This window comes from Hippopotamus amphibius, chromosome 17 (genome assembly GCF_030028045.1).
Source record: "Hippopotamus amphibius kiboko isolate mHipAmp2 chromosome 17, mHipAmp2.hap2, whole genome shotgun sequence".
Taxonomy (NCBI): Eukaryota; Metazoa; Chordata; class Mammalia; order Artiodactyla; family Hippopotamidae; genus Hippopotamus; species Hippopotamus amphibius.
The window spans coordinates 17,314,617-17,337,589 of record NC_080202.1 but is presented as its reverse complement, the minus strand read 5'-3'; the positions used below and the strand labels follow the sequence as shown (position 1 = coordinate 17,337,589).

Sequence of the window (22,973 nt, the reverse complement as noted above, 5' to 3'; positions counted from 1 at the left end):
GTGTTTTCTTCCTACTTAGTGACTCAACCCTACAAGTCACACACAGGTAAATGTGCCATGATGGTGATTCCTAAGTTCAACTTCACAGCAAAGATGTTTTATTTTAAGGATCAAAGGAGAAGCTGACATAAAAATCTTGGATTTTTTTAAATCAATTTTAAAAAGCGTTATATTTATACCCCAAACCAGCATCTTAAAAAAGCTAAGTCAGTATGAAACAAAATGAGCCCAGTATCCTGGTTTCTAAGCATAATTGTCACTTTTGAGAATTTTGGCAGCATTCTTCTTTTTAACCCTCTGAAAATAAATCTAGAAACCTTTCTAGAAGCTAGTAAAGGATTTGGTCTCAATATTCTATAGGAAAAACTCTCAGATTATCGGCCTGGCTGCCCACATGGAGACAGATGCATCCTGCTTTGGTATATACGATATTTTAAATGAGTGAGCAGACCTTGGTGCTGCACTCCTGCTCATCAAGGACTCTTAGAGGCTTTGCATCCTGGTCTCTCTTATGCCCCTAAGCACTGGCTTTCCCTTCTGACTCTAGTGGGCACAAAAGCAGACATCCACAAGGTGACAGAAACCCAGAGGCCACCGCCCAAGTGAAATAAAGGTAAAAACCTCTGTGGTTGTGACTTGCTAGTTTAAATTCCCTTCGATATGCTGTGGTTAAGCATGCAGCCAGTTACAAACATACAGGGCAGAAGAAGTTGAAAATTCTCTGCAGCTGTGTATCAATAAGCACTGTGCTTCAATGAATTGTGGTGGTTCCAGATAAAGATTAAAATATTAATAAAAGGTGTTACTGGCCAAAATTCAATGAACTGAGTAAGTGGGAAAAAAATTATTAGATTACACTGTAGCTGAATAACATATAAATAAATTATATATCCATTATATGTCTATCTCCTCTGCTCAAACATGAGTTCCTTGAAGGCAGGTATCAGGGTTTATTTTGATAACTAGGGATATAGTTCCAGCCTGACAAATAATAAAATACTTAATTTTTTAAAGGTCACCTATTTTTTAAACACCAAAATGATTTCTCAAACTGGAACCTAATATTTTCATGAAATAATAAAAGGATCGAATCCCTTTTAGTTCTTGAGAAGCTGAGGAAAAACGGGTTAGGTGATTCGTGAGAAGTTATTCAACAAAAATGAAAGACTAATAATAATCCAAATCGCCCACCACCTGCACAGGACGCTAGTCAGTTCCCTGAATCTGCACTGCTTAGTTTATCACATATATCATATGGCAAACCTGTCAGAAAACTCTTATTGCATCTATGAGAATGCAAAGCTGTCAGAAGGCTCATCTGTTACACAGTGAGGCACATCGGAAGACCCAGGTTCCACTCTGTTTGGATCAGAACTCTTATTTGGTTTCAGTTCTTAATCTGGCAATTAAAAATAACAGTAGATGTGCCTATTTTAAAGGACTGTTAGAAGAACCAGACAAGCTAAGTGAAGACTCTTTGCACACAGATAATTACTATAATAATCAAGATGTTCCTAATACCTGAAAAAAAAAAAAAAGACCAAGTGAAGTACTGAAAGGAGTTTTAGAACAAATGCGTATGACTTGAATTTTATACTAGAATTTGTAAAATTACTGAAGTTAATGTAAATAAGCGGGAAATACAAGTCTTCTTAGAAGAAAAAATAACTATAGCTTGTTCTTATGCTACAGTAAATACACTGATGGAGACGTGTTAAATATATATTTAGAAAATTTGTATTTTGAGCTAGATATATGAAAGAGCATAAGAATTTTAAAATATTTGTAATGGGCTTTCATCAATTGCTAACACCTCTTTTTCTATACTGGTCTAATCTTTCTGCATACTAATTACCGAAGAGTAAAAGAAAGAAGAGGCATCTTTTATAAGTTAGACATAAGTGTATCACATTTTTTTCTTCTTAGTCCTTTGAGCTAACTAAGGACCACATTCCTTTCTTTTTAACACAAGTGACAGACTAGACAGCCACCTTTAATTTCTAAGGAAATGCTGGGGATGGCTTTATATCTATATTTGGGGAAAATAAATACTTCCTGAGCTAAAAACTCGAGTTTCTCGTTAACCTGCCTGAGTTAGTCCAGGGCCAGGACTGCACATTCAGTGTTCGGGGGGAGCATGAGCAGCTCCTTCACCGAGACAAGTCCCGGCCCTGCAGCCCCCTAAGCATCCAGACCTGATAGTAATGGCCTTACAAGTTCTTTAGTGGCCAGAGGCAGACTCTGCTTACAGGGATTTGTGAATGAAGTCTCATGCCATGTGCCCAGGATGAGAGCGGGGGGTAAGCAGTATTTCGTGCAAAGATGACAAAAGTAAAGAGTACCTTGATGAGGGAACAGCTGCATGAAAACTGCTGATTTAGAGCAAGGCAGAGAAGCTTCACAGACACAGAATGGAAGAAAAAACAAAAGTGAGTGATGTCCGTAAGATTTTTAAGGGGTGAAATATGATTAGATACTGAATAATTATTATTTTCCTTGGTTTTCAGGAGGATTCTGGTTTTAATTACTGAACTCTGACCATTAATTTTCCAAACATTACAATCTCTAAATAAATGGTAGAACTTACAATTTTACAGATAGATGTGTCTTTACCACCTTTATCAGAAGTAAGAATTTAAGTGTAAATAAAGAATTACATTAAAAAATGAAATGGAAAATTAGCAGAAATTACACCAAGCAATTGCTCAGTTTAAAATTATTTTTCTTCCTTAAATACAGGGTAGTAACAAAGAAAAAGAAGAAAAATAAATCAAGAATATAGCAAATAAAGGTCTGCGATACCATAAGCAATTCCCTAAAACATTAAAATTCTTTTGGAGATTTTAAGTAGACTCAAAATACAGGTCTCTAAGCTTCTTCTAAGAGGGAGACATTTTAAACCTGGTAAACACAGCAGAGTGGGACTAAGTCTACCCTTAGGAGAAATGGTTTTGATGAACTAACCCTTTCTGCACACAGCTGTCAGCACTATTGGGTAGGAATCCTTACAATTCCTAGTTGATCCACCCGGCTCCCTGGGAGGGAGGTCTGCATTACAGAAGCAAAGTGACTGAATAACTGACAGGCCTGGACACAGCCCCAAAATAAAGTGAAAGAAGTGAATTTAAAATAAAGTTCAACTAAATAGGTCTTTCCTCTAAAAAAATTCATGCTCTAATACTGACAGCAAAATAAGGTGATCAAAGAAGAAAATTTAAGTTTTTTTTTTTCAAGCGAGAAAACATTTAAAATAGATCACAGGCTTATTTTTGTTAAAAAATTATAAAATATGTGACCTCATATTTTTGACGTCAAAAAATATTATAAAACTTTTGCCATAATTGTTACCTAATTTTTCCAAACAGATGTCCCTTTGAACGATCAGTATACTTTATAGTAGAAGGTATAACATAAGTACAAAAGAGATCACAAAAGAGGTCAGAATAGTTACCTGTGTATATTTTGCCACTCTTACTATTCTGAAATCTATTTGAGGGCAGGTCTCATCTCCTATTAGTGCCCCCACCCCCCCTTGCATGTAGTAAACAATGAATACCTGGGATAATTCAAGATAAAAATCTGGATTTTTGGTTATTTTCTACAGAGCATTGTAGTATTAATTTAGTACTTAAAAATCAAAGAACTTGTGAACACAAAGAATTTGTTCAACAACATGACTCAGAAGGAAATAAGTTTAGCTGAAACTGAATACTGAGATCCACTGGCAAAAACTGTCAAGTCTCTGGGGATCACGGTCTCTCTCATCTTTAAATGTTCCAGAGTACCTACTATATACCTACAAAGTAGGTGTTCGAATGTTTACTGAATTAAATTACAGTGCGAAAAATATGAGGCGGTCTGGGTAGAGTATGAATTAAATTTTAATACATTGGAAATGAATCAAATTTCTTTTTAATGAGTACTAAATCCATATTAATTCCACCTGGATTTTTATTTTTAAATTGCTCCTCGATATCTAAAGAGGATACAGGAAGACTATATTTGGAGCGCACACTTCAAAGGGTTATGAAGCATTCACAACACGGCTTCTGAAAAGGCTTTGTTGCTCACCCTGTAAGAGAGCCACTTACGGCTCGGCCTTAAGCGAGGGGAAGTCCCATAATATAGCATTTTTAGTAGATAGGTTTTATTTTCTAGTGCTAATCCTGGTTCTTCAATTCATGTCCAACTCAGCTACACTGGACCTAATAAGCATGCAATATCAAATTTGAGAAATCTTCTTATCCATCACAGAGTAAATATTATGGATTCTCTTCAAGGTTCTCATGGTGGCATGAGTGAAAATCTGAACAAAGTTTTATGTCCACTTGGCTAAAAGGGCCACAGTTAACACAATTTCATATGCACTGAACTCTGAGTACAGTCCACTGGCTAATACTGATACCAAGTCGATTTCTATGGAGTGGAGTCAGAAGACAGTCATTTATGTATTTTTATATACAGACTTATAAAACAATCCTCCTTGTGTTAAGGGGATGGACAAGTGGGCTATGATCATCTTTCAAGAAGAATGTATTTTCAGAGACAACTGCTTTATGTAAAAAATAAATAAACAAAAATTTTAAAAAGGCAGAAATATCCCTGACAATTAGTCTTGGTAAAAAAAAAGTCAATATAAAAACAACTAATCATTTTGACAGCTTTAACATCACTTTAGTAGCCCAAGAGGCAAAAAGGTAGGTCAAAATGAACCAAACTTTAAAAACAAAAGGATCCATATAGACAGAATCTACTAACTTTCTAATTGTAATCAACTTTAGTGATTGACTAACCCAGGTTTCAGAGAGCTCTACAGAAGAAAAGGAGCAGTGGACTTAAGATAAGGCGGATGGAAGTCATGAGAGAAATAAATAAATGAAAGAGAAAGGGAAAGGCAGGGGAAGGGAAGGAAGAAAGAAGACATATGGAAAGCAATGAATGTGGTAGAAAGAGCACTGGCCTTGATTCCAGATAAGAACTGTGTGATAAAGCAATTCACTCAGCTCTCCTAAACTCCCCTTCACACACAACACTGTAAACCTAGAACTAAAATTACCTCTATAGTACCCCCAGCTCCAAAAAGCTAAGATTTTATGCTGGGGGTAGGGGGTAGTGGTGATGAGGGAAATAATTCAGTGGCTGCAATATTTAGAAGAAAGTAAACTGAAAGTTCTGCCCTGGCTTTAACAGCTGAAATGCTGATAATGGGGCAAGACCATAGGCACACTCTAGTGCACAAGGATCACCTATGTGTTTATTAAAACAGATTGCTAGCTGGGCCCCACTCCTGGAGTTTCTTGTGCAGGAGGTCTGGGGTGGGATTCTAGCATTTGCATTTCTAATAAGCTCCTAAATGATGCTGAGGCTGCTGGTCTGGGACCACACTTGGAGAAACACGATCCTAGGGAACAGGTGACAGAGGCCAAATAAACACGGTTATATGGGGGGAAAAAGTTGGCCAGATTTCTCTTATTTCTTGGGGGGGAAAACCTGACTAGGTGCTGGATCAAATAATTTGCATCCTCTACTGACCAAGGCTTTGTTGTTGACCAAAGCTTAACAGATGAATACAGTTATTTAATATAATGGTTTATAATATGAATTGGGTATTAGATTTGCCAAGTTCTTCAGAACCTTCAAAACTATATATGTCTAAACATTCATGCAAAACTGGGATTATAAACTGGGAATTCTATTTACGGATCGCGAACATCACAAAATAGTTACATCATTTGGCTTTTTTAAATCCATGCTAACACTTAACTACATTTAATATTTGATAACTTTTCCTTACAGCATGAGGCGTTTCATAAGTAAACTTTTCAGATAATGGAACTTTAAACTTAAAACCTTTTTAATTTTAACCATTTTAGAAAGATATCTTTCTGAATAGAAAACATGACCAAAATGGAAGCTTTATTTCATTACCCACTGTCATCATAACATACACAATGGTGTCAGTTCTGTGATGAATTGAATAACACCTCCGGTTGACTAGAGTCATAGGAAATCATCCACTGTGACACGGAATGAGCCCAGAGTTCTGTACATTTGCCATTTCTGCCATCTTGTTTATCTCAGCCCCACCCAAGCTATTAGCTATTATTTCTCAGTGTATCTGCCTCTTAGTTGCATGTTGAATTGATATACTTTCCCCACTTGGACCTAAGAGTGACTCTGGCGTAAGGAATATGCTTATGGGTTTTAAGATGTTATTTTCTTGATGTGGCTTTTTTATCTGGTTGTTTACTCCTAGATTTTCAGGTTGCTGCTGGCAGCAGGGAACAGGAGCACTACTATACTTTGTATATTTTTTGGATATGGTAGGCTGTATCAGAGACACAGAAGCACTAGGGCAAAGTTAGTATATCTAGTAAGGGAATTATAATTCTGTCCACTTACAGGGTAATGTACCTTAGGTTATTTTCCCTTCCTAAACTCTAAAAACTTATCAACCTTGGAACACTATGTGAACACTCTAAACATTTCACTATCTTTGTATAATTGTTTGAAAGTAAAAAGCTTTACAGAAACCAAAATTCAAACAAGCTACAAGGTAAAGAAGAAATGTAAGATGAATCCCATGATAAAAAAGGAGCAAAATCTGCTATAAACTGGTAACAAGGGAATTCCTAATGTTGGTATAGTATATATTATTGCTCAAATTTATATAAAGATTACATTTACTGACCTGGGGAATGCTGGGAAGTTGCAAGTGAGGTCATGGAATTAGAAAGGTTAAGGTTAGCAGTAATACTAAGCTGGCTCTGCACTGCAGGAGGATAAGGAGATGTGGGTGTCAGGAGGGACTCCTCACTGGTTTCTTCATCAATTCCAGGCAAATACGTGTCAATCAAGGCATCAAGAAACTTAACAATAAGCTCAGCATAGTCTGGGATTTGTGTTTGCTGTAATGGAAAATAGGAAATTATTTTAGCTCTGTTCTTTTTTTTTTTTTTTGTAAATCCCCTTTGAAGCCAAAAAAGATTAATTCAACTTTTGTTTTGGGCTTAATTTACTATTTTTCTTCCTTTGTACTACAGATCATTAATAAAAAAGGGGGTGGAATGATATTTGTAGACTACCACGGGACTCACAACTGGGAATTTTATTTAGCTTACACTTACACCTTCCAGATGAACCTGCAATTACTGAAGGCCATGCACAGACAGACTGAATTAATCCTGAGACAATCCAATCATCAGGAATGATGTCTAGTCTATTTTCCAAAACAGAGAAAATGAGCAGAGCATCATTCCAACTGCCATTTAGACATTCAACTAACTAAATACTGTGAAAGGCTTGGAGGGTTACTGGCAATCAAACTATAAAAGTTCCTGCACGGTACACTTATTTCTGTGACTTCGGGCCCATTTTTTTAAATGACAGCCTTTGCTTATCAAGCGATATTCAGTAATAACTAAACAAAATAAAACTAAATACTCAATTGTTAAGATCAGAACAAGGTTTTACTCAATTCATATTGATTTAGCACCCCTATCTCTAGAACACTGCACTAGGGGAAGAAAAAGAAGTCCTGCCTTCAAGGAACCTCAATCAATTTGAAGAGAGACCATATACAGAGAGAATAATTAAATATACATTTAGGTAGCACCATATCAACTAATGCCAATCAAAGGACAAACTGAATGGAGCAAATAAGGATACATTCAGGGAAGAGTGAATCTAATGCAACAGGTTGAAAGGAAAAATGTTTCCATGAGGTAATTTTGTTTTTCATTATGTAATTTTAAAAACTGAGGTTTAATTCACATATAACATTATATTAATGTCAGGTCATGAGGTAGATTTTAACCATACGTGATGCTCCTTCCTAATCACAGGATACTTAAGTGTGTGCATTAAGATCATCAATTACATGAGGGACTGAGGGCAGAAAAGTTTACAGAGGTTTATCATACCTTTCTGAAAAGTTAAGCATAAATTTAGTTGATTTTTTTTTTTTTTTTTGGTAAAAGCTAGTATATAAACATATTAAAGGTGCTGCCTCTTGGAAAGAATCTTGTGGTAGAAAACTTGTAATAAAAATAATGTATGTGTTTATCATGAATCATTCTGGTTTTCAGCATACTGTCTTAAAGCAGGCACACTAATATAACTTTCGTTTTGTCAATAGAGAAAAATATATTTTCTTACCTTTGAAAAGGGTCCTGCAAACCGCCACAGGCCATTAAAACCAAAACCTGCAAGAAATCAAATGTTACTCATAACAAGCATGACACTCTTTTAATGTTAACAGAAATTAGTTATATAGTTGATGATATATAAAACCTACAAGCAGTGAAAGTTTCTTTTTAGAATGAGTGTCAAAGTAGACTAAACTCACTGAAAATATACTCAGTATAAAACCATATTTTAGTTAGGAAGTTGTCAACCAGTTACTGTACTGAACACATAATTAAAAGAGTCAGAAAATGGCATATTAGAGAGGTATGAACAAGTCTATTCCTTGTAAGGAATTCTTTGGCCAGTGCATTCTTTAACAGCATGCATGTTTCAAGTTCATCAACCACCCTCCTCCCGATACGTTTATTTACTTTGCAGGTAAGATGTCTGGTATTGTGGTGGAGATTCTTCATGGTACACCACACTTTGTACAATTCCATGGATAGGATTTAACAAATTTGGATCTTGGCACAATGACAACAGGGCGTTGATCTTAGAGTCCAACAGATTGTGCCTAAAAAAATAAGTCAACAGAGGAACATTTTAAAGGAAAATTAAATGAAAATATATACTGGAAAACATATATTCCCTAGAACAATGTAATAAAAATGAAGGGTGATGAGTGCTTTTTATTTTCTGGTGCTTTTCCAAATTTTCTCTAATGAATGTATATGTTTGCTTTTTTGTTTTGTCTTTTGTTTTGTGTTTAGTCATCAGGAGAACATGGTAAAAGCAACCAACTAGTACTGTCATATAACCATGCTTAACTATACATGGTGACTGTTTGCTCAAGACAAGGTTGGCTTCTGTCTGAAACTCAGCATGCTCTAGGACCATCTCTTTCTGCTGATTACTGATATGTATCCAGGAGTTAAAACTAAATTTAATATTAATCAGTGTTTAATAAATGCTGAATCAGATCAAATGAGTAAAGCAAAATTACTTTGGAGGGGGTGGGAAATATGATCAAATTCAAACTTATGAGGAAATTAACTATTTCTAACCCAGCTATACTCCATTAATAAAAACAACCAAGAGCCAAGTATATAAAATTCTGAAATTTATAAACAGAATTACAAATAAAGAAATAATGATACTACACAGAAGGGCTAGATTCCCAAGTTTCTTTGGGTTATCTAGATTTGAACACTTTGAGGCTAATAAGATTTTAGCCCTTAAGAGAGAATAAAATTCATCTCCCAAATAAGAGGTCAATTTTGTTTTCGCTCAGCTGTGGATTAAAAACAAAAGCTACACTGAAAAAGAACACAGAACAGGTATGCTGATTTAAATACAGCAATCTAACAGTCTTCTCCTAAGTGAGGACATAAACAGTGCTCATCACAATGAACAATGTGAGAACACCACAAGATTAAAAAGATGTCTTTCCTGATTGACAGGCCAAAACTAGCCCTAGGTCCCATTAAACCCACTGTCTCTAAGCTAAAAATCACTATCACACTACCTCACGTTGCCCTCTCCACAACCAGTGAACACTACTGGGTGATACTTTTCCTAAGCTTTTATAAAACATTTGACTTCAAGATAGATACAAAAGTTAAACACAAGTGGAGATACTTACACAACAGGAAAAACTTTGGGGAAAACAACACTGGCTTCTGCTAAGTATTCATAAAGAATTCGTTGATCAAACTCATCCGTGGTGTATTTCACCAGTGTGGCCTGCAGAAAAGTAAACAAAAAACATTTTATTTTGTGGCTGAACTGTTATCTGTTTTGGTGAGAAACAGAATATGGTCTTCCTTTCATGTCTTTAATATTTAAGGGTCTTCTAAGAGTAGACTGGGAAAAAAACCCCACAAAAAGCAAAAAATATTACCAGGACAGTAAGAAGAAGTGCTTGGATCTTCGGATCAGTAAGTACTTCTTCATCTAAGAGAACATTTGATTCAGACACTGAAACTTTACGTAAATGTGGGTGCTGTTGTGATGAGGAAATCCTTTGAGTTTCTGTGGTAAGATATGGATTAACACAATCAACTATATTAATTGAATATAACACATGAGATAATGCTTCACCTAACATATTTTAATGTCACTTCTAAAATTCAATAGCTTTTTAACAGACACTTAAAATATCAACACAAATATCATACAAAATTACTATTCACCTGTACAGAGGTTCTGGCTAGCTGTATATCATATGTATGATTACTTTCTACACAGGTTTCAGGATATCTGTCATTTAAGGACTGTATAGCTTTTCTTTTGAAAAAGAGCAAATGTTTCTATATTTCATCCTAATGATACTAAGAAATGGCTGGAAAGCAAATATGGCTTTAATGTACTCTCCCTCCTTACTTTCAATGATCTAGATTAATTATTAACTTTGTTTCTCACCCATTTCATAATCAGTTTCTGCTACTCTCCTCATTTTGGGGGGTGTTGTGATCCCTGATTCCATTTCTTGCCTTTTAGGAGCCTTTGTGTCTGATATCAAGTGATCAAAACTTTTCCTTGTTCCTATAAACAAAAGTTACAGAATATGGAAGTTCATTAACCACAGTGTCTGTGAATAGGAACATACTAAAAAGAAAATGTTTGGGCATAAAATGTTTAAGTTTTCACTTAAGGACCCAAAGAAAGCTCAAACATATCCCTGGGGCAGGGTTCTTCTCCTCTCCTTTTTTTTTTTTTTTTCATCTTCTCAAGGAATTTTGGCCACACAGCTGTTCTGTTTCAGGACAGGATATGCCTTTTTGGTCCAAATTAAATTGAGATTACATTCATTTCACTGGAGGTAAACCAAACTCCATCAACAAGTACAATATTTGATAATAAATACAGAGATGTGCACTGTTTAGTGGCAAAGATCATCTATGTCTGAACAGCCTTTTTTCAATTTAAGGCATTCTGCTGGTGCCAAGAATGAGTCATTAACCTATGAAGAATTTCCAAATGTAGGCAAAAATCAAAGTTTGATTTTAGCTCTTCAGGCTTTGAAAAAAGGATCTGCATGCCTGAAAGTACTAAATAATAGATACACTGGGAGATGCTTCAAAAATAGCAAGCAGTACCATTTCCCACTTGGCTTTGAGTTTCTCTAATCATGTGTTATATCAATGTTAAATACTTTTCTCTTAAAGTAAAAGTATTGAAATTAGATTATTTGGAATTTATATATTTCTATTCTTTATATTCTAAGAACTTCTCTTATTCTTGGTGCAGCTCTAAGAACAAATCTGGAATACTTCTGACAGTATTGCTTTTTAAAAGCCAATACTGAAGCCACTATAATTATATCTGACAACTGAACACCTGAGAAATTTAATGTTCTATTAACTTCAAGTTTTAATACTAATAGTTATCCAGAATAGTCATCCTGAGAACTGGGGAAGCCATGAGTAGTTAAGAGATTAGCCTTAAATCGCAAGGCTAGGCATCCAGACTTAAAATATCAAATTTCCTAAAAACTGATTCGTGCTTTCCATACTGCATGAGATCAGGACACCACTCTCTACATTTAGTTTTCTTACCTTCCTCATTCTTCCTGTTTACTTTACACTCTGCATTCTTCCTAGAACATCTCCTTCCACTCCCATAGCTTCAGCTGTCTAATGAGCTAATCAATTCTAAATGTGCCACTTCGTTCACTTCTCTCTTCCTGAACTCCAGATGTATGTTTTCATTAATCTCTTAGATATACACTCTGAGAATCCTGAAGGGATCTCAGATACAATATCAACCAGCCTAAATTTATCTTGTACTATAAATATATTAGTCCTGATCTCTGTGAATGGAATCACTATCCAGCCAGATTTTGAAGCCAGAAACTCTTGACATCCTTCACAGCCTTCTCCCTCCCCACCTGGCCCAAGCAGTCAGGCACTAAATCCCAAACCTGATTCCTTTTCTCCATTCTCCCACTGCTCCTGCCCTAGCGCAGGCCTATACCATTTTTTGCTTGGACTGCTGTAACAATTTCTCAAATGATTCCCTTGCCAAAAAACTTCTCCTATTTCTCCACATTGTAGCCAAAAACCTTTCCTAAGAATAAACTTCTGTAACTATCCCTGCCCTGCTGGATACATGATAAGGCTAATCTCTTAACATGGCACAGTCTCCCACAAACTAGTTCCAATCCTTCCCTAGCCTCATTTCCTACCCAACTGCTCTTCCTGACTGCTTTATTCATGCTATCCCCCTCTCCTGAATGTATGCCTTCCTTATCCCGTGTCCACCTGCCAAGCATCTATTAAATTCTCAAGATCCAGTTCAAATGTTACCTCCTCTCTGTAGCTTTTCCTAATTTCCTCAGATCCTCAGTTTCCCCTCAAGACATATTTACTTTAATGGCACCTGGGGATGCTGTTGAAATGGTCTGATTATAAGTCTTAGCCACCAAACTATGAGCTCCTCCAGGGCAAAGACTATAACTTTTTCATCTAGTACATGGGTTGAATGAATTCAATATTGCATTTTCTCTGAAGTTAGTTTTTCATTTACAACTTCCTAGGCATGAAAATTCAGAATCACAAAAACACAAAGTAACCAGGAAACTCCCAGAACATTATTTATGGCAAAGCACAAAAAGAAAGGAACTCAAAAGATAACAGTCCTGTGTGACTAGTAATAGTGATTTACATTCATGGCTTCAATTTCTCTCATGGTTTATTGGCAGGTCATTTATTTTATGCTTCTTTAGCCAAAGTTGTGTAAGGGCATCTTTGTACTCAAACTGTGCTGAGGTGGGATTAGTAGGCTGTCTCATTATTTACTTCAGTTTCTAAAGAGGGAAAGGGTCTCACAGCATTTTAGGTATATTTCTCATGGTCAAATGTTGATATAACTGAACAATTTTAACCTCCAAGAATCCTACCTTCTTATAGTAATAAAAAAATTCAGTAATCAAAAACTCTTACCTTTTTGTCTTTTTAAAGAAAAGATGGCAAATAGTATTACTACAGCTTCATGGTGTATTGATGTATTCTGTCCTCAGATGATAATTCTGGGAAATATATTGTTAAAGGCCCTGCATCTGAATGCTGCAAGACCCTTCCTTTTTTTGTGAGTACCTAATGTCTCTCATACTCCCATTTCCCTGCTGGCTGGCCAAGGCAGAATAAAACAAGTAGAGCCACAATATTTAGTCTAAGAATCCCCCCAAAACTGTTTCAAGATCTCATTCTCATTCCTCTATCTTAGCTGATATGGCTTAACCGATCTATCAAACTCTCTTATAATTGGCATCAAAGACTTTGCTACATCAAAAACAGGAAATTTTGATAATCTTGAACAGATTCAAATAATTTTCCAAGAATGAAAGTATCTGACCATTTTTAAAAAGAATTCTAAAAATTTCTACATAATTTAGATAAACTAACCAAGCAATTTCTTCGTGTTGGCCTGAGAAGGCTGCCCCATATCCAAGCTCATGGATTTCCTGGCTCGGGGACTGGTCTGGCCTGTAGGTGGATAGCTGGCTGCAAGGTACCCTTCAGAACCTTTGGGAGAGGACCATGGCTGATTCTCCTTCAGTGTCCTGAGAGATTAAGACAGTTGAGAAGAATGAATAAACATGACAAATACCACCACTGCTGGCCCTTCTAATGGGCTGTGGTATTTCCCAATGGCAGTGATCAAATAATTTTAAAACTGTACTTTAAAGTGCTTTAGGGTACAGACTTTTTTTTTTTTAAACATATATATACTACAGTTTTGTTTCAATCACACAAACTAGGTTCACATGTAGGAAATTTAAATGAAACAGTACAGTAAAAATAGCAGAGAACCAAAAACTCTAAAAAGGAAGTACACCTTAAAGCATGAGAATTCAACATTTATTAGTGTTTCATATTTCGTTTTGATTGACACTTGATACTTGCAAATTTGGAAACAAACTTTGAGATCATGATGACTGCCCTAAAGTGATTTCAGCACTAAGATGTGTACATTCGGCTGGTTTGCAATTGACTTGTTAGCCATTTACATAGTGTAGAGTACAGATTTGTCACAGGTCAGGTCAGCGTTGAAAGAAAGACGTATCTTCCTGTAATGAGAAAGGATCCCCTAAACTGCATTCTAGCTTAAGACATCCAATTCATCCAACGTACAAGGGCACGAAAACCATCCTAATAATGTGGCTCCAAGGAACACAGTTTTGATAAGGAAAAGAACCTAAGCTTCTGTTTCCCATTTCCATTACTGAAATCTCTAACAATGACAAAACTGTCACATGACAGTAAATGTATACAGTCATTCAATCAGACTTCATGGAAAGAACATATTTAGCAATCTGGGATAATGCAGAATTGACAGGAAATAAAATGTGATTCAATACTGGTTCTGCTTGTCATTTTAGGGTACAAACTCTTAATTTATCCCCAGGAAGTATCCACTTCTTGCCATGACATCTTATACATAGTAGGTACTCAACAAATGCTCAAATGAACTGTACTGCATTGATTTTTTAATCAGGGAGAATCAAGTCTAAACAGGCAATTGTATCCCTGGTTTAAAAACCAATGGGAGGGGAAAAAAAAAAACAAAACCGAGGGGAGGGACTTCCCTGGTGGTGCAGCAGTTAAGAATCCGCCTGCCAATTAGGGGACACAGGTTCAATCCCTGGTCCAGGAATATCCCACATGCTGCGAAACCTGTGCACCACGACTACTGAGCCTGTGCGCTAGAGCCCGCGAGCCACAACTACTGAGCCCACATGCTACAACTACTGAAGCCCACATGCCTAGAGCCCCATGCTTCGCAACAAGAGAAGCCACCACAATGAGAAGCCCACGCACAGCAACAAAGAGAAGCCCCTGCTCACTGCAACTAGAGAAAGCCCATGTGCAGCAACGAAGACCCAAGGCAGCTAGTAAGTTAAAAAAACAACAACAACAACACCCCCAAAACCAAGGGGAATACAGGCAAACTCACTTTTTCCCTTCCATAACAAAAAGGGCATATCTCCAAGAAATATAATCATAGGAAAGACTGAAGAGTAAGACTGCTGAAAGCCAAGTATGCCTGGAAAGCTTCTCCATACAGTGTTAACATCTCAGTTGGAAACTGCTGAGGGCTTTTTATCAAAAAGTGGGATGCTGATAAAATCAATGATATAAGCTCTACACACACAAGATTATTTTCCTATGTTCAACACCATACCTAAAACTCAAAGGTACCTTTGTTTAATTGAAAATATATAAAAAAAAACAAATAATGCTATTTTCATGTAATTTCTCTATGTTTTAGTGAAAAATATACCACCCAAGGCCACATACAACAGAATATTTGATTATCTTATCATCTAAATCTGTACTATAGAAAACTTTTGAGTAACTTTAGTGTGATATGAGTAAATAAAATAAATATGTTGGCATGTATATCTTTTTACAAATCTGTATAGCTTAGTTTTCTATAATTAAGCATGTAATGTTGCTTATATTTCACATTAGGTTTTCCTAGGCCTTTTCCTGCAATCCAATAGTTTCAAGATCATCTCTTTTCATTATTCAACTGCTTTGTGCTGAAAAAGAGGCAAACTAATGTTAACTAATTAGCACAATTATATTAGAATTCCTACTCCTAACAAACATAAAATACTGTGCACTTATAAAATGAGTTTTGATTTATACACTCTTCCCAGAGTATCTTTAGATTCACTTCTGTATTACCTTCTGGTTACTGTGCTGCTTGCCTTCACCAGCATGGAAAATTGAAACCTGACTGTAATTATGTAACTGTGGGAGAAGAAGTCCACTTACCTGTAGCTAGGGTCACCATGATGAATGGGATATGTATCCATAGGAACATTTTCCATTGAAATATCAGTAAGAAGAAGAGACTTTCTATGTTTTAGGCTACAGCGACTTCGAACCTCCTCAGACACTGTAAGTAAAGCTAAACGGGAAAAGAAGGAAGATTTAAAAATTTAATAAATCACACGTGTCTTAAAATAGAATATACTTCTTACAATCTCCTGAAGAGAATAACAGCTGTTAAACATGAGAGTATAAAGTTTAAGGATATAAAACACTTAGGACAGACCTGTTTATTTTAAAGTGTTTACAGTCTGTTTTGGAATACTGCATGTAAACATGAAACATACAGAGATTTAAACAGCACCTTATATTAGTCAAGAGCTTTAATAGACACCTGACCTCAACAAACACAAAAGGTAGGCAGGGCAGGACTGTAAGGTCCATTTCTTAAAGAAAAATACTCTGAAATGTTAAATGATTTGCCCAAGGTCAATGATTCACACAAAAATTTGCCACAGACTGAAGTCTGCTAAACTGGGCATCTGCACTTTCCATCAAACAACTATGTTCAAGAGCTGTGTTATACATAAGTGCTACGTGTTGCTGAGAGGAGAAACACAAATCAGATAAGAGCAAATAGGGACGGTATAACGGAATGGTGGGGGTGGGCAGACAGTCTAGGCAAAACAAATGGCATCAGGAATGAATATTAAAGAAGCATAAAGGCACTTCTAGGAGATGGCAAGTAGATTATCTTAAACTAGCCCATCCATTTGGAGAGGTAATAAAAAATGAGGCCTGTGAAATTTAGAGAAAGAGGACAGAATCAGGGGGGCTGCTTAAGGGCCCAGGACGCTAGGCTGAAGCTTTTAGATTTTATGACGGACAACAGGGAGCCACACAGTGTCTTGAACCAAAGATGACTAAGGGAACACATTTCATATATTAATGCAAATTCTTTTATAAGGAAAAATGTTTTGGCAAAACTTTCCAAATTTTCACCAATGCCACAGGACTGAGCTGTGAACTCTCTACCCTGTCAAGCAACCTGTGGAAGGACTCATAGGTGTTTGTCCCCTTTTTCATGGTCCTTAGATACAGATGTGGTAAGATTAATTTTGTCTATTTTGTGTTTTTACCTGCCAAGTAAGCCACGCTCTGTGTATTCACCTCAAATTTGTCACAATTTCTATGTTTATTAACCAGAGTTAGTAGTGTATGCAAAATTCTAACTGTTCTTGCAACAATGGCAGGTGAAGGATGCCTGTATCCTACAAAAAATAAAGACAAACAAGAAGTTAATTCATTCTTTAAACAAGTATTTGTTGAATTCTTATTCTGTGACTAGCAACTCTGCAAGGAAAGGAAGTATATAAGGGATAACTCCTGCCTTCTGAGAATAGCCATTTGGGAAGGTAAAATATATACATATGTGAACAGTTAATTAATTACATATAGGATTAAGCACCAAAAATGTACAGAATAGAATGATGTTCCCTGGAACTCAGGGGGAGGAAAATTAGGAAAGATGACGGTGTTTCAGATCTTTTATTCCCTAAAGCAGCACAAGGATTTTTAAAAAACCCTATGTATTGTAGTTTGCCTTAAGATATGCTTTGAAAATAGGGTTCTGTCACTTAAATTTTTTTTTAATTATAGAAAAAAGCCTTATGATAGGGAGTATATGCTCTCAGAGCCCAAAGAATCAGGTTGATTAGAGGGTAAGCTTGATCTTTGGACAGCTTTTAATCACTAATGCTATACTATTTAAAACAGGGGATTTGTACACTGAAAATATTTGGTATTCTTTTAGAAATACAGAACAACAAGCATTTTATCAGCCTAGTTGCAATCTGTCTTCTTGGTATTCTATAGTAAATGTAATATCTTTTGAGCAATACCTATTCACTTTAGAGATTAAAACTGTCAATATTTTTTGCAGAAATTTCATAAGGTGGTAAAATCCAATCAAATGTATACATTCACACTTGTGGGTATACATACACACACACACACACACACACACACACACACATATATATCAGGTTAAAAACTGGGGGAACCTCTATGATGCCTCAAGCCTAACAATCATTTAAATTGATACAAAACTGCAGATTCAAGTTCTAGCTTGAGTCTCTTAATTCTGGCCAAATCTAAAGCCAGTGATTCACGCCAGCTCCTTATCCCAGGTCATACTTTACATTGCTCTTGCTTTTGACTCACCCCTATATGCAGTTCCTGTTAACTGAAGCCTTGGGCCATGACTGCGCCACATTAATAAATCAAAGCTAACACTCAGTGAAGTCAGCAATAGGGAGTAAAGTCAGGTGAGGGAGTGAACGAGCTAGTTCTGAGGAACAGCTGGAGATCACTGTTACAAGCAACACCAAGATGTGGAGGTGGGAGGATGGGGCATCAGAAGGGTGAGGTTCTACGGTATGTAATAATAGGACTGATCAACAGTAAATCAGTAAACAAGTTCAGAAGATCTGTGGTCAAATCTCTAACATAATATTTTCTAACATGAGTTACTAAAATAACATTTACTGATTTGAAGTCTATCTTATTTTGATAATCAAAAAGATACTTATCAAAAAAAGGAAAAAAAAGATACTTATCTATAAGTAGCATTAACTAATAAGACAGCTATCAGAAATTTCAGTACTTAGAAATTTTATGAGAATCAACTCCTTTGCTTTCTAAAGGAAATTTGTTATTTGATGTGGAAATTAGGCTCTATTAAAATACATATTGAACAAAACATAACTCAATAAGACATACAGTCACATTTAAAGTAAGATGTATGGGCCAAATTATTTCAAGCACTCAATTATTATTATTTAGAAAAATATTCTGACACAAGGCCTCTACCTTTTAAGAGGTGTCCAACCAGTGCGAAGTTAAAGTTAGAGTTGAAATTGAGTCCAACAAAATGATCCATTTGTTTGCAGTGCCATTCCAGAGGATTCCGGATCGCCATGAATACTTCCTCTGGACTCTATTAAAAATAATCATAATATGGTTGGTGGGATTCACACAGGAAGGATCACTTACCGGTTTTTATATGTGTTCCACAGCTACGACAAGGTAAATAATCCTTTCAGGTTGAGAGAAATTATTTTCAGATGACTACAGAAAACCACAGAACATTTAAGGTACTGCAAATAAATTAGTGCAAGATAGTCAACCATACAAATAATAAGGTGATGGACGATAAAACAGCTCTGATTTACAATGCGGAATAAGTGACTGTCAATGTATATCCTGGTGACTTTTTAAAAACTATAATTATTGTTATTTTAAATAAGACCATGCATTGAATTGTAGCTGGCACTTTGTGTACTATGATGACTGGAAATTCAAGAGAATGAAGAGAGTTCATATTTACTGACTGCCTGCTGTATACAACAGTGTTAAGATACATTATTGTATTGACACCTTTAAGCAATTCTATGTAATAGGTATTAGCTCCATTTTACAGATTGATTGATTGATTCATTCATTTTTTTTTTTAAAGGACTTTTAATTTATTTTTTATTTTATTTTTTAAAAAAGCTCTTTATTGGAATATAATTGCTTTACACTCTTGCACCAGTTTTTGAGGTACACCAAAGTGAATCAGCTGTATTTATACATATATCCCCATATCCCCTCCCTCCCGTGACTCCCTCCCGCCCTCCCTATCCTGGCCCTCTAAGGCATCACCCATCATCGAGTTTATCTCCCTATGTTATGCAGCAACTTCCCACTAGCTATCTATTTTACAGTTGGTAGTGTATATATGTCAATGCTACTCTCTCACTTTGTCCCAGCTTCCCCTTTGCCACCCCACCCGCCCCAACCCTGTGTCCTCAAGTCCGTTTTCTACATCTGCATTAAAGGACTTTTTAAAGTAATTAATTAATTAATTTATTGGCTGCATTGGGTCTTCGTTGCTGCACACAGGCTTTCTCTAGTTGCGGTGAGCAGGGGCTTCTCATTGCGGTGGCTTCTCTTGTTGCAGAGCATGGGCTCTAGACATGTGGGCTTCAGTAGTTGTGGCTCACGGGCTCAGAGCACAGGCTGAGTAGTTGTGGCTCACGGGCTTAGTTGCGCTGTGGCATGTGGGATCTTCCTGGCCCAGGGATTGAACCGTGTCCCCTGAATTGGCAGACGGACTCAACCCCTGCGCCACCAGGGAAGTCCCCATTCATTCTTTCTTTCACATATCAAATACTCATTACATGTTTTTGATGTGTCAGGCATGGTTCTAGGCTCTGCAAATTTATCAGTGAACTAAACAGACAAAAACTACTTGCTCTGGCAGATCTGACATTCTAGTGTGAGAAAACAAGGAAAATGAAACTCAAAAATGCTATGTAATTTGACCTCTAAATTAAGATTTTTTTTTTAAATTGGGCTATAGTTGCTTTACAATGTTTTGTTAGTTTCTGCCGTACAATGAAGTGAATCAGCTATATGTATATGTATATCCCCTCCCTCTTGGGCCTCCTCCCCATCCCACCCATCTAGGTCACCACAGAGCACCAAGCTGAGCTCCCTGTGTTATACAGCAGGTTTCTACCGGCTATCCATTTTACACATGGCAGTGCACATATGTCAATGTTTCTTAGAGTGTGATACCAGGAATATCTGCTCTAAACTCACTGATGATGCTTGTTTAAAGGTGGAAAGTGCTGGGTTCCATCTCAGAATCATGGGAGGTGATAAGGCCCAGGAATTTGAATTTTTTAAAAAAGAAGCCCTGTGATTTCCTTATGCATAGATATTTTTTTAAAGCAAAAACTGAAGGTATTTAGGGTCATGTTCAGGTCCATCTAGATTTCTATCTCAAAGAAAGAAACGCATGAGTCTATAAAATAAATGTAGAGAGATGTTTAGAGCATTTTTTATAATAGAAAAGATGAGAAACAAATCAAATGTTCATTAATGGACAAATGGCTGAATACACGGTGGTTCATGCACACTGTAAAATACTCTGCAGCCGTGAGAAAGAATTACACACACACACACACACACACACACACATGTATATACGTGTGTGTGTGTGTATATATATGCTTAGAAAGATGTTCACTTTATACTGTACCAAGTTGCAGATATCATGTAAATATTATATAAAGTATTAACCTACTATATGTTCAATTTATATATATTTTTTCAGCTTTATTGAGGTATAATTGACAAAACTGTAAGATATTTAATGTGTGCAATGTGATGATTTGAATGATGAATGTCTATCTTTTCACATATACACTGTGAAAGGACTCCCCCCATTGAGTTAATAAACACATCCATCACCTCACATATTTATATCCTGTCCCCCTTTTTTGGTGAGAACATTTTTTTTTATTTTTTATTTTTTTATTTTTTTTTATTTTTTATTTTATTTTTATTTTATTTTTTTTATTTTATTTTATTTTATTTGGTGAGAACATTTAAGTTCTACTCTCTTAGCAAATTTCAATTTCACACTACAGTGTTATCAACTATAGTCAACCAGGTTATGCAATAGATTCTCAGACCTTATTCATCTTTCATTCTGGTGACTTTTAACAAGCTTTATTAACTCTGATTCCTAGTATTCTGGGGCACTGGAGTCAACATTAGCTTCTGCTAATGGGTTATTATGGCAATGAAAATGACAAGGCAGATACTCCTAGATAAACACTTCACTTACAAATATTCTTATACTCACACAAATGGCCAACAGCTAGCTATCTCTCTGACCACTGCTGTCCCAAGACCACCCCAGAAAAGGGCAATGGGGATTAGGAAAGAGAGGTTCTAATCCCAAATCAGATGTACAAACATGAACAAGTTACTTGACTTCTTTGTTCTTTTCTGTCTTGTAAAATGGAGGTCTGGGGCTTCTCTGGTGGTGCAGTGGTTAAGAATTCGCCTGCCAATGCAGGGGACACTGGTTTGAGCCCTGGTCCGGGAAAATCCCACATGCCGTGGAGCAACTAAGCCCACGAGCCACAACTACTGAGCCCATGCACCACAACTACTGAAACCCATGAGCGTAGAGCCCGTGCTCTGCAATAAGAGAAGCCACTGGAATAAGAAACCCGCGCACCACAATGAAGAGTAGCTCCTGCTCGCCGCAACTACAGAAAGCCCGCGAGCAGCAACGAAACACAGCCAATAAATAAAAAACAAAAAAATAAAATTATAAAAAAAAAAATGGAGGTCTGACTATAAACTTTAAGGTAGATTCTACCTCTAAAATTTTGTTTCCATACTTCCCAGAGCCCCAGCTTTTCTGGGTCTATGCTACATCTGGCAGACTGAACAAATAATGTTTAGACCAGGCATCTTCACACTTAAAACCATGCTTTGATTCTGTTTCTTTCTACCCATAAGCTCTGTTAATTTCACTCTAAGAAAATCTCTTGTAATATACACACCTCTATCTTAAAATTCCCTCTTTTCTCCTAGACTCCTCCAACTTTTTTTCTCCAAAGACAAAAGGAATACAATTTCTTACTGTTATATTCTTTCCATTATACTCTGTGAACCAAATTTCAACCTCAATCAAGGCTAATAAATGTTAAGAGGGGTGATGATGGTACACTTTAAAATGGGATTAAGCAAACAAAAAGTACAATTAAGTATCCAAAAGTTTCCTTTAGACTCTCCAAACTCCTTATCTGCTTCTAATTATACCTCTTTTTCATTAAGTATCATAATTCAATAGAAGTAAGCTTATTTTTAGATTATTTCTTCATGAAATGAAAAGGGGGTGGGGAATGCTAATCTTTACCTTTGGGTTATGAAATCAGAACTAATGAATATAGAGTGCATAGGATAGCATAGGGCCTAGCATGGTAGCTATTATTATTACTCAATATTTTTATCCCTATTCTGTTTACTAATACTGGGCAAACACTGTTTTCTGATATTTTTATGTAAAAATATGCAAAGTTTAAACAGTTTTTGTGAGCTGGTAAAGAACTATATTCATAATAAGTTGCATTACAGAGATTCATATTCAGGTTTTGGACCTCTTCTGATTTTAAAAGATAAAAGCAACAAAAGAGGGAGGAGCTCTAATGTGCATAA

At 36.3% G+C, this 22,973-nt stretch overlaps 1 protein-coding gene across 5 annotated transcripts in view; it reads right to left on the bottom strand.

Annotated features, from left to right (window-relative positions):
- The window catches only part of NF1 (neurofibromin 1), a 237,044-nt gene that overhangs the window by 6,893 nt on the left and 207,178 nt on the right, over positions 1-22,973 (bottom strand). For 2 of the 5 annotated variants that reach the window (XM_057714093.1, XM_057714094.1), the window contains exons 48-58: positions 18,780-18,906; positions 17,048-17,179; positions 15,912-16,047; positions 13,533-13,690; positions 10,549-10,671; positions 10,028-10,158; positions 9,770-9,870; positions 8,559-8,701; positions 8,158-8,204; positions 6,692-6,908; positions 2,343-2,396 (exon numbers count right to left, since the gene is read on the bottom strand). In XM_057714093.1, coding sequence (XP_057570076.1) covers positions 2,343-2,396; positions 6,692-6,908; positions 8,158-8,204; positions 8,559-8,701; positions 9,770-9,870; positions 10,028-10,158; positions 10,549-10,671; positions 13,533-13,690; positions 15,912-16,047; positions 17,048-17,179; positions 18,780-18,906 — 1,369 coding nt within the window. The remainder of the gene's footprint in view (positions 1-2,342; positions 2,397-6,691; positions 6,909-8,157; positions 8,205-8,558; positions 8,702-9,769; positions 9,871-10,027; positions 10,159-10,548; positions 10,672-13,532; positions 13,691-15,911; positions 16,048-17,047; positions 17,180-18,779; positions 18,907-22,973) is intronic. The other 3 variants (XM_057714095.1, XM_057714096.1, XM_057714097.1) reach the window with 3 other exon arrangements.